Here is a 17,918-nt window from a genome sequence, read left to right on the forward strand (position 1 = left end):
GGCATGAGAAGTGAGTTGGGGGAAATTGGAGGGTGAGACGAACCATGAGAGACTGTGGACTCTGAGAAACAAACTAAAGGTTTTGGAAGGGAGGGGGATAGGGCGAGAGGTGAGCCTGGTGGTGGTGGGTATTAAGGAGGGCACATATTGCATGGAGGAGCACTGGCTGTGGTGATTAAACAATGAATTCTGGGACACTGAAAAGAAATAGAAAAAAAAAAAAAGAAAGTGCATTATTCTGAGGCAGATTTGTTTCTACCTACAGAAGAGAAGCTGGAATATAAGACAACTCAAGTCTAGTTTTTTCTCTAGATACAATTTGTCCCAAGAACTTATATGATGTATTCACCTTTAATAAAGAGACACTGTTGTTTTGTCTCTTAAGAATTCTTCCATTAATTTTAAGAATATCAAATGGTCTATCCAGAGCTAAAATATTCATCCTATGTATATTACAACATGTATTTCCATTTCAGTATTAAAGTAAGTTCCTATTTAAAAAGAGAGAGAGAGAGAGAAGAAGCTTGAAAGCTTAAAGTGCTTGTGTAGTATGGGAATTCTATTTTTGAGGTGAACACACAAATGGCTATAAAATTTAGGAGCTAAGTCCCAGTGTTGGGTTTTGGGTAGGCGGAGAGCAGTAGGCATGCAGGCAGTCACCTCAGGAACCCAGAGCAGCAATTCTGAGGAGCACAGGGGTGTTACCCTGAGGTCTCAGGTCCCAGATGGCCCAGATGTCCACCCACCCACCCCACCCAAAGGCAGTGGTGACACCCTGTTACTGCTGTGATTCTGTTAACCAGGGGAAGCAGGATGTGCACTAAAGAAAACCCAGGGCCATTTCCACCAACTCCCATGGCTTCTAGTCCTTACCTGAGCTCCCACAGCACTGGGCCCTTTTCCTGCTCCAGGACCAACTAAGCAAATCTAAGGAAGCAGAGATTAGAGCTCCTGGTATAAACCTAGTTGAAACTGATGGTGGCCATAAGGGGTTGCTGGGAAATGGAGAGAAGAGAAGAGCTTTCAGAAACTGGTGAGAGGAATGAGAGAAATTGCTGTGAGCGCCCAGCTGACTGCTGGACAGCATGGAGGACACCGAGCAGGGCTAGGAGCCCGTGGTGTCCTGGTGGTGACCGCACACACCGAGGCTTGGCACAAGTGTCACCTATGGGCCGAGGCACAGCTGCTGAGGGAAGTCAAGGGACTGATCCGGGTGGGGCTATGTTGGGGGAGAGAGAGAGCTCATATGTTGAGAGATGATTAGAGACGGAAAAGTTGCATAACTCGATGCAGTTGAAGAACAGGTAGAGCGGGCCTGAAATCATGAGAGAATGAGAAGCATGAAGTGATGTGGCCCCTGACAGGGCAACTCCAGTTGTAGATTGCAGTGGAACAGTTCTGGGTGTTGATGAGTTTCAGGGTGGGGCTTGGGCATTTGTTACTGTCATGGCAGAGGGAGAGAGGGTCAGGAGACTGTAAGGAGGGAAACTGAGCTCACAGCCGGCTGTTACAGGGACACTGAAGTCACCCTCAATGGTGGCACAGCTTGGGGCAATAGCGAATGAGCTTCACAGAGGTCTGACCAAGACAGATTTAGCACAGATTCAGGGAGGAGAGTGGAGAAAAGTATCAGAGATGGCAGCTGGGTCTTCTCCATACATTTTGTAAAGAAAATGTATACATTATTATTATCTTCCTCAATTCAAATAGACTCCTTCATCTTCAAATATGAGTAAAATACTGTTACACAACAAAATGTAGAAAATTTGGAGACGATCTATCTTTGTACTGCACTGACAACTGAAAGGCAAGCCATGCTTTTAATCAAAAGTAGTTTTTAGAATAGCTGTGTTTGTAAATGTCTGGGAGGAAAAACAGTGGCAGCGTCTGTTTTCCATGCTGGTGATTGGATCGCACCTTTCCTGTGCCGGGTGCATACACTGAGTCCCAGATAAAGGAACATGGAAATGTGCTATAAATAGTAACATGACAGACACATCAACTTCCAGGTTAAAAGGGTTAACAGTCCCTCAGGGAGTCCGCAGTACATGTGGGAAAAGAGACAGGAAATGTGGAGTTGAACCTACAAGGCTGCCCTGGAAAGCTTGTGTAGGATTCTTTGGGAAAGATTAAAACACAAAGTGGCCTAGTGCTTCATACCTGGCAGGCTGCCGAAGGGCTTGGGCGCGGTTTAGGAAGGGACAAAGATCTGTGTGGGTGACAGACAGGAGACAATAATGGTTGGGTGGAGCACAGACAGCTGGCACAGACACAAGTGGAGATCAGCCCAGAGATGTCACGGAAGCAGAGCTTTATGGTCGTCTGACGAGTGGAGAATTACAGGGAGCACAAACACGCCCTGAAAACCATGGCCACTGCAGCTCTGAACAGCGCTAACCAGCTCCTGGCTGTCACCGCGACAGCGGCTGTAACGCACCCGCGGCGCCTGCGCCTGCGAGGAGCCCAGGAGCCTATAGGGTACAGTCTGGGTCTCCCTGGTCTTTGAGTCAACAGAAAGCCACGGTGAGTGAACTGAAAGCCCAGAAACCACCCAGTAACGTGGAAACTTCACCCGCTGACCTCACGCGAGCCAGACCCTGCCTTTGGACCAGCCCAAGCCGCTCCTCCGCCAGCAGCTGGCTGTATCCGCCCATGTCCCCTACCAGGACACTCATGGCCATCAATGATCCCATGGCAAAGTCACTGTTGGCAGGAGGGGTGAAAGGGCGTGGCTGAGAACAGAGGAGGTGAACTCAGCCCTGGGGATCCACATGGATCCCAGGAGACACAAAGCTCAGAAGAAAAGTGGGTAGACTTCTTTCTCTGCTGCCCACCAACAACCCTAAGTGGGCTGCCTGCTCCTCCCTCCCCATCACTGCCAGAGGACATGGTCTCCTGTTTTGGAGCCTCTCAGTCTGGGGACCCTGAATATGGGGAGTGCTCAGCTCCAGTAAAGCTGTACTCTAGAAACAGGAGAGATGAAATTACAAAGACGTCTGGGAACATAATTAGCAGCTATAAGAAAAAAAAAAAAATCACCACTGTATCGCTCTGTAGAAAGACAAAAGCCTTTTGCAGATGATGGGTTGAACTGGGGTCCAGAGTAGAAATAACCTGTGACAGGGGAGGCCACACTCACCTTATGAAAGTCAAACACTTTTTCTGCAAAAAGACCATTGGCGATGTGGAGTTCGTAATCCCTATGGGATGTGTTTATATCAGAGAGAACTCTTTTCAGTTGAGACTGAAGTCCTGGCTGTTATTAAAAAGATGTATAAAAATGTGTTACAGGACTGCAAATATATCCACACTCTTATTTACACATAACATAAAATATGTATATTATACCATGAAAGAACTGAAAAATAATGATGTTTGTAAATTCAGCAACACCACCTCTATTTACAATTTCTTGCCCTTTCTCAAATAGTACCTGTGATCAAAGTTAATTACAAATTTTACTAAAATAGTTAACTTGAGTGCTCACTTCGGCAGCACATATAAAATAATTAACTTAAGAATAAAATTATTAACAGCAGATAATGAATTTGCCTTGCATGTATTCTAAATAATTCATTTTACCAATATAAGTTGGCTGTGAATATCAAAGGATAAAAGCAAAACATTTATTTCCAAACTATCTTGCCAAAATCGGGCCAACACAGAAGTAAGTTAATAATTAACAAGTAAATTACCAAAAACTGTCCTTGAGATGTCAAAAGCTGGAAATCTGAGAGAGACACATTCCCTTGCTTGAAGGATGGTAAGCATAATTACATACATCAGCCCAATAGTGATTTCTCTAAAGTCAGTCTCACAATCTCTTTCCCTGAAAGAACGTGTTGTCTTTACCTGAGCCTGAGAAGAGCTTCCCCATCCCGAGGCTGTGTTGAAGTGAAGCATCTGCAAACAGGGAGTAAGGAAATCAGTTAGCAGGTCCTGCTCGAGGGGAAGGGACCCCACAAAATAAAGGAAAGAAGGGACTCACTGTTCGTGGCTGTGCTTGCATGTGTGTTTCGTAGCAGAAAATAGGTAGCTATTGACTTGGTTAGAACACAGGTCATGACTGTGAGCTACTGACAGAACACAGGTCATGCATTAGGGAAAGCACCCAGCAGCTGGCAGAGTGAATAAATCTATGGCTACAAAATGAATTGTGTCTACGAATCATTTTGGTTTGCTCACTCTCACGGAGCAATTGAACAATTATTCACTGATTAAACCTGACAAGGATTTAAAAAGTATCAAATGAGCAATTTTATTTGCCCACATGGCAGGTAAGATTAAGGCTAATGATGCAGGCACAAAGATATAAAAGAGAGACAAAGGTACTGGATATCTAAGAAATCCTAAATGAAGCGAAATTGGGACTTGAGAGATGTGAAAACAAAATAAAACAAAAAAGATCCTACAATTATTTGAAATTAAGTAGTTTTAGGCTTTTCCTTTTCCAGTGTGGCTCTCATAATCCCATTATTCTACTAATTGCTATTCTGCCCAAGCTTTAATTTTCTATTGCACTTTATCTATTATCTATTATCTATTATCTATTGCACTTTTAATTTCCCCAGACCCTTATGGCCATGGGATCTGAAACACAAAACGGCTTCTCTACAAGGAAGTGATAAAGGGTGCTACGCAGTGATAATCATTTATGCAGCCATCTAGAGCAAACTGAATGCACACTGACAGAGACAGGTAAGATTTTCTGTAAAGAGATGTACGGGGCACCTGGGTGGCTCAGTGGGTTAAGCCGCTGCCTTCAGCTCAGGTCATGATCTCAGGGTCCTGGGATCGAGTCCCGCATGGGGCTCTCTGCTCAGCGGGGAGCCTGCTTCCCTTCCTCTCTCTCTCTGCCTGCCTCTCTGCCTACTTGTGATCTCTGTCTGTCAAATAAATAAATAAATAAAATCTTTAAAAAAAAAAAAAAAAGAGAGATGTAAGTTTTCTTTAAGGGGTCATATGCGGGGCACCTGCGTGGCCCGAAGAGTTAAGAGTCTGCCTTTGGCTCAGGTTATGATCCCAGTGTCCTGGATGGAGTCCCAGGTCGGCTCCCTGCTCAGCATGGAGTCTGTTTCTCCCTCTCCCTCTGCCGCTCCCCCTGCTTGTGGTCTGTCTTTCTCTCTCTCAAATGAATAAATAAAATCTTTAAAAAAGAGGGGGAGGTCATGTGTGCTATATTTGAACCATACCCCTGGTGGGAGGTAGAAGTAGGGAGAAGAGGAAAAAGGAGCACTCCGACACTGGGTAAAGAAATTACGGATGGGAATCTAATTAAGTCAATGTTAATTTTTGTGTGCCTGTGGAGGCTTTCAACTTCAAGACTTCAAGACTTTGGACCCCTAATCCATAGCACCATCTTATTGGCTAGGACGAAATGGAAGAGCTACGTAAGATAGATGAAAACCTATGATGGCAATGAGTGTCATTATTAGTCTTAATAGGTCACAGAGAATTGGAACCTACCTTAATTTCTACATCCTCTTAATCTGAAATAATAATTAACATGAGATGGAGTAAGAGATAAGGCAAAGGCAACAAGGCAAATTTGATATACAAATTAGCAGTCAATTTAAAATTTACTGGTGGGGTCTCTGCAGGCATGGAGGCACCATGCTTCATACCCCAGATGTCATCCTGTCCCCCAGGTTCGATGCCACTGTGGAATATGAAACATATCAGGTTCCTTTCTCATTTTGCCTTGGTGTTGGATAGACTGGTATTTGGGAATATATGGAGGTACCAGAAACATAAAATATCATGGGACAGTGTCAGGACTCAAAAAATGCTAATGTCTTTTCTGAACTAATTCTTGTGGAACCAAGGAAATATTATAAAAATTATATGAATCTCTCTGCTTGACTTATTTCACTCCGCATAATCTCTTCTAGTCCCGTTCATGTTGCTACAAAAGTTGGGTATTCATCCTTTCTGATGGAGGCATAAAAATCCATAGTGTATATGGACCACATCTTCCTTACCCATTCATCCGTTGAAGGGCTTCTTAGTTCTTTCCACAATTTGGCGACCGTGGCCATTGCTGCTATAAACATTGGGGTACAGATGGCCGTTAGAGAGGAGAAGGGAGTTGGGGGAAATTGGAAGGGGAGGTGAACCGTGAGAGACTATGGACTCCAGAAAACAATCTGAGGGGTTTGAATTGGCGAGGGGGTGGGAGGTTGGGGTACCAGGTGGTGGGTATTATAGAGGGCACGGATTGCATGGAGCACTGGGTGTGGTGAAAAAATAATGAATACTGTTATGCCGAAATTAAATAAAAAATAAATTTAAAAAGATTATATGAATCCCCAGAAGTCATTCTTGTTAACTTTTTGAAAAAAGCTTTAACGAGTAAAAATATTTAATATTATTCTTTGATCATTTATAATTTTACTCCATTTTGATAATAATCTAGTTATCTCTTCTGACATTCCTAATTGGCTTTTAGTAAACTGGCCTGGTACAATATTGAGGTAATGCATATTTTTTTAATATTTTCAAAAATTCTAAGATATTACACATTCAATAATAAAACTGCCATTACTAAAGGTGAATAGTGATACTAGTAAATATTCAAATGTAACAGGTATTAAATAAAATATCAAAGGGCATAGTCATCACAATCCAAAATGCCGGCAGTCCTGTGCTCTCGTATCCCCTGACTGACCCTATGAAGGAAAATCAGAATTTCTTTTTCTTGTTCATAACTGATAACATATTCGGATAATGGCAAACAAGGAAAATCATGGGCCGTCACAATTTAAAAATTTTAGGCTCTTCGGACAGAAGGTTAAAAAATAAAAAAGATTTTGAATCGTTGCATCCCAGTGGCCTTCCACCTGTGTATTCATGACCAATTACAAAACTATTATGTTTTCTCACAAAAGTGGTAGAATAAGTAACATATTAAAATGATTATTTTTTGAAATATTTTTGGTAAAACCCAATTATTTTAAAGAAAATTCTTATTTGGGTGCCTGGGTGGTTGGACGACTGCCTTCAGCTCGGGTCCTGATCCGGGAGACCTGGGATCGAGTCCCGCCCCGAGTTCCCAGCTCCATGGGGAGTCTGCCGCTCCCTCTGACCTCTCCTCTAACACTCTCTCTCACTCTGTCTCTCTCTCTCTCAAATAAATAAACAAAATCTTAAAAAAAAAAAAAAGAAAATTCATATTTGTATACCTTCTAAATAACACTGTACTATAAAGACATGATTAAAGATAAAAAAATTATGACATACTTTATTTCAATGAAATGCTATGTGAGAACAAAAGAGAAGAGTAGGTAGCTCAAAGAAAAGAAAAATACATTTGAAAAAGCACTCTATCAATGTGAGCAGAAGTGTTTCTGTCTGTTGCCAAACTCCTGTTGACCAGAAGGATCACCAAATCATTTTCTGTAAACTATAAAACAAAATCCATGAGGTCACTAATTTAGAAGAGAAAAAAAAAGGTTTCTGGATCTTTGTTTTGCTTGGTTTTGTTTTATATGCAAGGGCCTGGTTTTTAAGCTGTGGAGTTGGGAGAGGTGGCTTGGCTAAGAACTTTGAATACTTCATTGTGGCTCTCTATTTCTGGCCAAGAAGATGTGGATATGCATTTCTTGGAAAACACATTACATCTTCCAACTAGGAGGATGTTCCTGCAGATACATGAGAGGTAATGCCCCATGGGTGTGGGAAGCAGACCTTCCCACTCACTAGCTGCCACCATGGGCCCTGAGGCTCTCGGAAGCAGAGGTACAGGACAGCCTTACAGTGACAGCGACATTCTCCCTCAAAGGGAAAGGGGGCTTCAGTTGGACCAAATACAAGTATCCAGGAATGAACATTGAAGGATGAATTGCTGCCTTCTTGATTAAGACAGTTGTTAAGTACTAGATTCGGAAAACATCTGTTTATATAGAATAAGATGGAATGAGAGCCTAAAGTCAGTCTTGCTTATTTACCCCCGAAATAACACAGCCCTATTGAGATAATCCCTGGGCAACAAACATCAAAGGAGAAAACTTAAGCAACTCAGGGCTGAGCTATGAATCCTTTAAAACAAAGAGGCGCAACCTTCCCCCCACCCCCACCACCAAATACCACTTTGGCCTAAGGGCCTTTGTAGCAAGCTGTGTTCCTGCCCTTGCTGGAACACCTTATCATTTTGATAAGGACCTTGTTCTCTTTTTACCAGCTTATTCCTTGAAATGATAATGTAGGCTATGTGCCTATGTTTGGTGTTTCAAGGCTGTGACATATTTTCCAAGTGTTTCAGTCCTAAAAAAATAAATAAGGTAACTTTAAATAAAAAAATTAAAATAAAATAAAAACCATTATGTTAAATTAGATTTTATATATTATGTATATATAAAATATGTATATTTTATATATTATACATTATATTTTATATATTATGTATATATAAAATACATATATTTTATATATTATATACATATGTATATATTCTGGATTTCGATGCTATTGTCCAGTAGTAGAACCAGGGTTTCACCGAGAGTGGGAGACCTGACCTATCTTTATTTATTTATTTATTTGTTTGTTTATTTTTGTGTTAATTTTTGTGTTAATTTTTTTTCAGCATAACAGTATTTGTTGTTTTTGCACCACACCCAGTGCTCCATGCAATCCGTTCCCTCTCCAATACCCACCACCTGGTTCCCCCAACCTCCTACCCCCACCCCTTCAAAACCCTCAGATTGTTTTTCAGAGAGAACTGACCTATCTTGAGCCAAGAAAATTCAGGACTGGCCCAGAACATCGTGTTGTGAGTTAGCAAAGATTTAGAATCATCTGAAAGGATTGTTAAAAATGACAAGTTTAAAGAGATTTCTATTGGCCCAACTGTGACCATCTTAGCATTGAAAACAAGAACGAACACTGGTCCATGGTAAGGTTTAAGAGAGAAGGATGGATGATGCCATAAATTACAACTAAAGTGACCGAGGCTTGATTTCTCTAAAAATATACATACGTGACCCACAGTGTCAGGTGTCAGGTATTGCAAGGAGAAACTATCTGGGACAGAGTTTGGGGACTGGCGGAGGAGGCTTAACAATTAACTTCCAAGGCGTTTACTGCAGATGACTAAATTTTGTACCAGTGAATTATATCAATGTTTCTGTGTCTACAGTTGCATTTTTCCCTTTTCCATGTTTCTTATAAGAGGATACAATAGCAAGAGGTATAAAAAGTAACTCAGGAAAGGCACTGATTCCAGTGGTGACGGAAGAGCAGACCTCAGTAAGATAGGCTCTCTGAATCCACTGTGACCTACTTCCATGAGCAGTTGACCCTTGTCCATCAGGCTGTTGGGCCACAAGGAGACCTTGGGAAATGAATCAGGCAATAGCCCAGGAATGTTCCTAACCCAAAATCATACAATAACAAGTAACTGTGCCTTCTGTTGTGTTAAAGGCATGGGGTTTTGTCATAGGTGTGGAGCCTACACATCTTTGTCTAAAATATGGAACAGGAACAAGTTTTGAGATACTCATTAAGAGGATACCCCCAAATCAACCCCCATAGTTTATAGGTGAGGATACTGAGGCCCACATGGATGAACTAATTTTTCCAAATCAGAATTTGGATCTGATTTTCTTTTTTTTAAAGATATTATATATTTATTTGACACAGAGAGAGAGATCAAAAGTAGGCATAGAAGCAGGCAGAGAGAGAGGGGGTAAGCAGGCTCCCTGCTGAGCAGAGAACCTGATGTAGGGCTCAATCAGGATCCTGAGATCATGACCTGAGCCAAAGGCAAAGGCCTAAACCACTGAGCCACCCAGGCACCCCGGGATCTGATTTTCTAACTCCCAGACCAGTATTTTGTTTCCGTGACACCACGTTGCTTTACTTAGTTCTAAAACATTATGTACTTATACCAATGAATGAATACATTTTTACTGGCTACTAAGTTTTTTTTTTTTCTCCAAAGGATTTATATTTTACACTAACTCTAAAATAAATGAGGCTTTGCAATAATGTACTTTGGGCTGCATTTCAGTTTGGTGGTTTTAAGCCAAATAGTTCTCAACTGTGGGTTGACTCTGCTTCCTGGGCGATCTAGCACTATCTGGGGACATTTTTGATTGTCATGACTGGACAGAGGTACAGTAATGGTATCCAGTGGGAAAAGACCAGGGATACCGCTAAACCTTCAACAATGCACACCAAAGCCTCTTCATGACAAAGAATTATCTGGCTTAAAATGTCGGTGGGGCTGAGATTTAGAAACCCTGATTTAGAAGATCACCCTGAGTTTGAATCATAGTGCTGACACTTACTAAGATGGCACAGGTGATAATGCCTACTCCGGAGCTACTGGAAGCAGCCAATAAGATACCCTTAGAGCTTATCCCAGAGCTGTACGCTGATGAAACTTCTAGCAGTCAGCTGTTATCATCTCATTAAAAGTGTTCAATGCACTGTGGTTGTGAATCACTCCAGCTCTTGGGAAAATGGTGTCCTGAGACTCTGGTTATTCCTTAGCAACAAATATTCACTGAGCTACCCAGAATGAGAAATGAATTGTCCTAGCTTAGATTATCTGAGCAAACTATCTTCAACAACTGCTTAGTTGTGATGGGTTACAACACAGACAATCTTCCTCTAGCTCTCATTTATAAACTAAAATAATGGGGGAAACCAGGAGGCAGAAAGTGATAACAAAGACCTCCACAGGCAGCCTAAACCTGGGATCTCCCCTGCTACTGAGCTACTACAGTTCTGTGACAGTGTCACTTCCCTGCACAGCCTGGCTCAGGGTAGTATACAAGGGTGAGTTAAAAAGCACTTGTGATAACCATTCAGTAGGTTACTATTATCTGGAATATACTATTATGACATTGGTGCCCATGTCACTTGTGTTTAAAGTGGGACTTCAGGGGCACCTGGGTGGCTCTGTCGTTAAGCATCTGCCTTGGGCTCAGGTCATGATCCTAGGGTCCTGGGATCGAGCCCTGCATCGGGCTCCCTGCTTGGCAGGAAGCCTGCTTCTCCCTCTCCCACTCCCTCTGCTTGTGTTCCCTCTCTTGCTGTGTCTCTCTCTGTCAAATAAATAAACAAAATCTTCAAAAAATAAATAAATAAAAATAAAGTGGGACTTCACTAGTATCTTCTTGTTGCCCTCCTTTCTCATCTACATCTACTCAGGCAGTGGTTCCCAAGCTTTAGTCCACACCTGGAGAGTTTATTAAACCACAGATTGCTGGGTTCCATCCCCCATGGTTTCTGATTCAGTAAGTCTCAGGTGGGGCCCAACCATTCCCATTTCTAACAAGTTCTCCAGGTGATGGTAATGCTACTGGTCTAGGAAATGCATTTTGAGAAGCACTATACTAAAGAAAAGCATCAAAGCAGTGGTTCTGAGAATATTCCTGTTGTCTCCCATCTCAAAAACAAGTGCTACAAGCAGTATGGGTTCTTCACACCCAGAGAGGGACTCACTGAGATATCTTCATTTACATGGTACCATTGCAGTAGAATGTGCTCTTATAGGAAACAATTTGCCCTAACTGAGGATTGGCAAAAACCATGGGTGGTGGCACAACTGAGACTGACCTTATCAATCTGAGAGACACAGTCACCTCGTGCACCCAAACGGACCAGGGCCAGGGCAGTGAAGATGCTCAGAGAAGAGAAGAACACATTTTCACTTCCTTGATTGTTATCCATCTCTCTGAACAGATTGAAACAAAACTCTGCATTTGCAGCAGCAAGGGAGGCCATTGTGGAATGGAGCGCTGCCTAGAGGACAAAGAGAAATGGAATGAGTGCCAAGTACGTTTTGGGGGCATATGATGGTTTTTCTAGTCTTTGATTTTTGTATTTGAAGCTTCATTTCTTCAATCTTGGCTATAACCACCAAATAACTTAGAACAAAAAGAAAATTTCCTTTGGTCCTTGTTAACAACACTCTAAAGGTCCTTGTTATCCTTGTTAACAACACTCTAAAACTCTGTTGTGCCAACAACGTCACAATACGCTCACTTTTTTTACACTGATATTCTTTGGTGCAGCGTTTCCGTGTTTCTGCCTATGCTCTCACACTCATATTCTCACTTCTCCTTGACGTGACTTTGCTATCATCAGTGGCCTCTGAGCTGCTTTCAACCCCTAAGCAGACACATTTCCGACGTCTACCTTTCATCAAATCACCCCCATTTTCTAAGCTGAAACAGAGCAAAAGAGCTCTTCGCAGTAAAACAAAGAGTACAGCATTAATGGTCTCTTAAAGGGACTATAGTCCGTGCCTTTGCAATCTGTAATTTTAAAAAACATTAACATTTAGAGATTTAATACATAATTTCCTTACTCCTTCTCTCTAGAAGAGCCACCATACATGCATGTGTTTAATGCATGTGTTTAATCAGGCATCCTAACTCTTCTCAGGACTGTCCTAATTTCAAACATTATGCATCTTTGATCCTATATTTATTATTTTCACAGCACTTTCTAATTTTTTTGGAATGTAAGTGTGATTAACCATATTATGTATCACAAACATGCACATGACTTTCCAACACAGAGATCTATCTCTTACTGGAGAACCTGAGGTATAATAGCAAATTTAGAATCCAGGATGAAAATGAGATTGTCTTCAAATTCTTGATAATGTTTCTGAAATATAGAGGGTTACCACTACTGCATGGCATTTTTCAGGACTCTACTTTGGTATTTCTTTGCAGAATTTTCCCACAATACTAAACTGATTCCAGTACCACAGTTGGAATTGTCAGAGACTAAATGAATTCCCATGGGTCCTCCAAATTAATCTCCTTGAATACTCTGTGACATTATGCCTAATGTGTGGTGAGTTCCAAGACTCATGGACCCTTAAGAGACCTAGTCTTAAACCCAAACTTGTTGCTAAAGGTTGTATGACCTGGGTTAAGCCTTAACTTCTCTAAGCTCCTAAATTACCTCTTATTCAATAATATGATCAATTTACAACCCCCCCCCCAAAAAAAATGTCTGCTTCCACCCTACAGTTGTTAAAGGATGGCATGATGTCCAAGCTCTGGGGAGCAGGATGAGGGCATGGTATAGAAAAGGAAGAATGCCAAAAGAAGAGGGATATGTGGGGTTTCAAAAAATAATATCCTACAGCTGCTATGGTGTTGATTTTGTTGAAGTCACAAAAACTTAATGCTTTTCAAAGTTACAAATGTCATTAAAATAAGTTTTCGATATTTATTTTATCAAATGGAAGCTTGAGTTTAAACAAAAATGAAAAACAATCTAGCATAATGCCTGATTCATTGTAAACAGTGAATTGAAGCTGCCCCCATATTCATTATTCTTTATTAAATGGTAATAAATTTGCTCTTCCTTAAAGACCACAAATTGCACATTTCCAGAGTATGCCTGAGGAAACTGTATTCTGCACTTTGGAATTCCAACCTCTGAGAATGTCACTGAGGCACAAGACCATAAATGATGCTGTTTTGCAAGGTCAAATTCAGCTACTTTCAATTCATTACAGGTCCCACTCCTCAGTTATGCCCCCAGAAATAAAGGGTGAAAATATCATTCATGCTCCAAACACTCTTCACTCCAAGAAAGAACATCTATGTTTTTTTAATGGTTATCCATAAAATTGAATGATTTCATATCAAATCCATGTAAACTAAGGGGACGTGTAGTGGCAGCTTTGATTAGAAGGAGAAACCCCTTCTTGTAAGGGCAAGAAGGAAACAGAGCAAGGAGAGGACACAGAATGAGAGATACAGGACAATTTTAGCCAGTGAGTGATATCGGCAGGAACTAAAGTCCCCAAACTTTCCAGGGGCTCAAAATCACATTCTACATTGGAAAAGTTTTTTTTTTTAATTTTTAAAAATGACAAAATTGAAATTAGTGTATAGATAAGTAAATATATTTATATTGAAGCATATACTTAAATTGGAACTTAAATTGAAACATTGATTTTTTTATATTAAATTTTGAACTTATAAGAAGTTCCTTAATTTTAAAGTGTAATTGTGTGCTAGATTCTGTCTCTTCAGTTTCCAAGACTTTATATTGATTGCTGAAAAGCATAGTAAATGAAATTAATCACTCTTAGAAAAGTAACTTTAAAAGCAAAATTATAGTAATCATTTCCAAATATGTATAGTGAAAATTATACTTACTAGAGGATTGTGGAATTATTTTAATATATTCTATATTATTTATTTGATATGTTTGATGTAATATATTCAATATATATTGAAACTTTAAGATCTGCAATATTCAAAAATGACCCTGTTTGGGGACCTGCCTGTGTGGAACAGTGGAGAGTGGAAGTTACTTGGTTAGCATCATATCCCAAAGTACAAAATTTCAATGCACTTTTATTTGGTCAATCCCCAGTTCTGTTTGATGCTGTACGAAAGTATGTCTTACTGGGGCACCTGGGTGACACAGTGGGTTAAATGTCCTGATCTTGGTTTCAGCTGTTAGTGATCTTAGGGTGATGGGATCAAGCCCTGCACAGAGCCCCTATGCTCAGCATGGAGTCTGCTTGGGACTCCCTCTCCCTCTGCCCCTCCCAGTCCACGGACTCTCAAATAATTAAATAAATCTTAATTTTTTTTATTTTTAAAGATTTTATTTATTTATTTATTTGAGAGCAAGAGAATACAAGCAGGGGGAGCAGCAGAGGGAGAGATGCAGGACTTGATTCCAGGACCCTGGGATCATGACCTAAGATGAAGGCAGACGCTTAACAGATTGAGCCACCCAGAAGCCCCAATCTCTAAAAAATTTTTTTAAATAAAAAAGCATATCCTACTATTTTACCCCTAGGCAAGGTGGGGGGCCTTTCATGTCTTTTAAAACCTTTTCTTAAATCATGCTTGAAGCAATAATTACAAATGTTCATTTTCTAATTTTTCAATCATCCTGATGACTTTTCATAAAACTACATTGTACTGGAGAGAAGAGAAGCTACACAGGAATTTGTTCATTGAGGCAACTGAGTGCACATTTTTACGAGTTAGATTAAATTTTATGGAAGAGACACATAAACATAAAAAAAATGAGCTGAGACTTTCCTAGACCGATATAAATTCTCAAGCAATGACTTTTAAAATGATAAATGATACTAGATCATATATCTTTAAACATTCCTGTACAGAGGTGTTTATGCACTTTGAAAATAAATACCAAATAGTATGTTCCACTTCACATAATTGTTTTTATCTTTCTCTCTGCAGGTGTACTGCAGTTTCTAGAAATGAAAGCAAGATTCTTTCCTTCTCTTTTGATATAAAGTTTAAATCGCACTGGCAAATAGATAAACAATATTTAAGGGTGAGTTACTTTTTTATGCTCCCAAGCTTCTATCAGGTGACAGATGAATAAATATTATCATTAGTACCAAAACTGTGGTTTTCCTTTCTCCTATACTTACTTTTTATCCCAACTTTAAAGAAAATAATAAACAAGCACCAAGAGAAATAAATTAAGTTCAAACAAGCCATTCAAAAGTATCCAGTGATTTTGGTCCCAGTTAAATAACTACAGGAAATGGAAAAGGAAAATAAATTACGTTAAGCCACAGAAGGTATCAGTATGATACGACCCAGGCCCCAGGATGCCTTTGTCCAGACATAGCAATGCAGAAATATGCTTTCCAAATCTGGAAAGAACTTGGCTTCAGATTAATTTTTCATCCCACTAAAAAACACTGCATTCTTATACTCTTTGCACAAATATTTTAGTTTATTATACAGATATGTAATTTATCATTTTCAAGTTAATACAAATTAACAAAGATTCCTAAAGCTTTTTAAATCCCAAGCATCTACCTTGAGGGTCTAAAACTCCACAGGAACTCAAAGCTTATTTGTTTACTTATAGTAAAAATTCTTACCCCTTCCTTCCTTTTTTTTGTCAAAACAAAAAAATACATCTTGTCACTAAAGTTTTTTTTGAAGTCTAATAAAAGGCAAGAAAAATAATTTTTACATAAAGCACAGGAAAAACTAGGGACAAAGCACAACAAAAAAACACGAAATTATAATGATATTTTATGGACCTAAATGTATTATACCTGATTGACAAGTTATGTGTCTTAAATCTTTGATAAAAATATTACCGAATCTCAGGATAATTTTGTCTGTACAAGGAAAAGTAGCTCTATTTCATGGTACATTACTGAAGAAGAAAAAAAAAAACTTGTATTTAAAATTAAATACATATTGGGGAAAATATGAGTAACTACTATCAAGCATGCTTAATTTTTATTCTTATCATAGAAGTCAATTGTAATGCTATCAATAGTTACTCCTCTACAGAAGTATTTTCAAATCTTTCCATTTCTTTTAAAATCTGGTTTCAAATTTTGGTAAATCCCTAAGCAGACAAGCACCATGCTACATGATTTTTTTAAGTTCAATTCTAATCTCAAAGCCGAGTTTTTCCCATGCTATGTTTAAAAATTCTAACTTACAATGCCTAAAATAAGAACACTGGGAATATAGAACCTAGATTTGTACATAATTCCCCAGATGTTATTTATCTATTTCAGAATGGAATATGAGGTTCAGCTCATCTGATCCCCTGCATGGCGCTGCCCTTGCCCCCATGACACCACAGAAAGCCAGGCATCAGAGGACCCTAAGAGGAGCCCTAAGAGAGAGAAAGCTGAGGGCAGGACTAGGCAATGATTCTGATATTGTATGATGAGTTCAGACCCTCAGGTACAAAGAGCCATTGTTTTGTCTCTCTCCTCTCTCTCGCCCTCTGTCTCTCTCTCATTCAAAGTGTCTGGCCAGACTTTAAGTTGTGGGCTTCAGAAATATTTACCTTACTCTCTTCATAGAGGAAGTTAGCAGCTGGTTGGGTGAGTCTGAAAGAGTTCCTTGCATTACTCTGAAATATAAAGCCTCTGACTCAAAGACACTCCCTACTTCCTTTTGTGATGACCATGGAAGTTTTAAATAATGGCATTAAAATATAATTATGTTAAGGCCCTTTATAAAGCAGATTAAGAGAAATGTGTAGCATCTGTGCTACAGATCCAATTCAAAGTGGTCAAAGTAGCTATGTTTTAATAAGTATAATAATATATATTATATGTAAGTATAATTTAGTATGAAATTTTATTTAATTTGATATTAACATCACATAGTATTTTATGTAGTATATGCAAATATTCATATATTGTGCTACACTGGTATTTTTCTACAGGGAAAGGTGTGTTTTTCAGATTCAACCACTGATTTTTGTTACTGCTATTGTCAGATTCCACCTCCTCTTTGGATTTTGGTGTCTAACAATACTGCAGAGCCCCACATAGAAGGGCATCAGTGACCCCCTAGAGAAGCGAGAGGGCAAAGCGCTGGGGGACAGAGTGGGGGCAGCAAGCACCGCTCTGGCTCAGAGACAGGATTTCTGTATTTGAGGACAGCAGGTGAGCTCACTCTTTCACAGCTCCTTTGGTTTTACTTGATACAGTGTTTCTGACTTTACCTTATCATTATTCCTACAAGCGTTTGCCCACCCTGCCTTAATTTTAATTGCATGTTTTAATACTAGAAGTTTTAATACTGGAAGATTGTTTAAAGTTCTCTAAGGTGAATATCCTATCAGGATAGATGTGTTTGAATATATTGAACTCGTGGGGAGAGACCCACCTTCACCAGAAGACGGGTAAGCTAGTGATCAGAACACTGAAAACTAAACCAAAAAAAAAAATCAGGAAAAAAATATAATTATTAACTCAAGGGCAAACAAAGATTACACAGTGAAAGGTATAGCCTACTACACTTTATAGCTCAGCTGAGGGTAATAGTCTCTTAGTTGTAATGATTTAAATATTAAGTACTGAGCTAAACAAGACTCATGATGTATCTCTGTAAGAATGCCAGGAGGAAACTATGTGTAGGGGTCAGGTGGGGAATGGGGTATCCAAGAGACACATCTTCCTT

At 39.8% G+C, this 17,918-nt stretch overlaps 1 protein-coding gene across 1 annotated transcript in view; it reads right to left on the reverse strand.

Annotated features, from left to right (window-relative positions):
* SERPINB7 (serpin family B member 7) overlaps positions 1–16,863 on the reverse strand; it is a 30,528-nt gene extending 13,665 nt beyond the window's left edge. The window contains exons 1-4 of the mRNA XM_082700159.1: positions 16,795–16,863; positions 11,563–11,748; positions 3,853–3,903; positions 3,140–3,256 (exon numbers count right to left, since the gene is read on the reverse strand). Of these exons, the coding sequence (XP_082556285.1) occupies positions 3,140–3,256; positions 3,853–3,903; positions 11,563–11,730 (336 nt within the window). The 5' untranslated portion in view covers positions 11,731–11,748; positions 16,795–16,863. The remainder of the gene's footprint in view (positions 1–3,139; positions 3,257–3,852; positions 3,904–11,562; positions 11,749–16,794) is intronic.
* Between the last annotated feature and the right edge of the window lie 1,055 nt (positions 16,864–17,918).

The sequence above is a fragment of the Mustela nivalis genome (genome assembly GCF_964662115.1).
Source record: "Mustela nivalis genome assembly, chromosome: 14".
NCBI classification, from domain to species: domain Eukaryota; kingdom Metazoa; phylum Chordata; class Mammalia; order Carnivora; family Mustelidae; genus Mustela; species Mustela nivalis.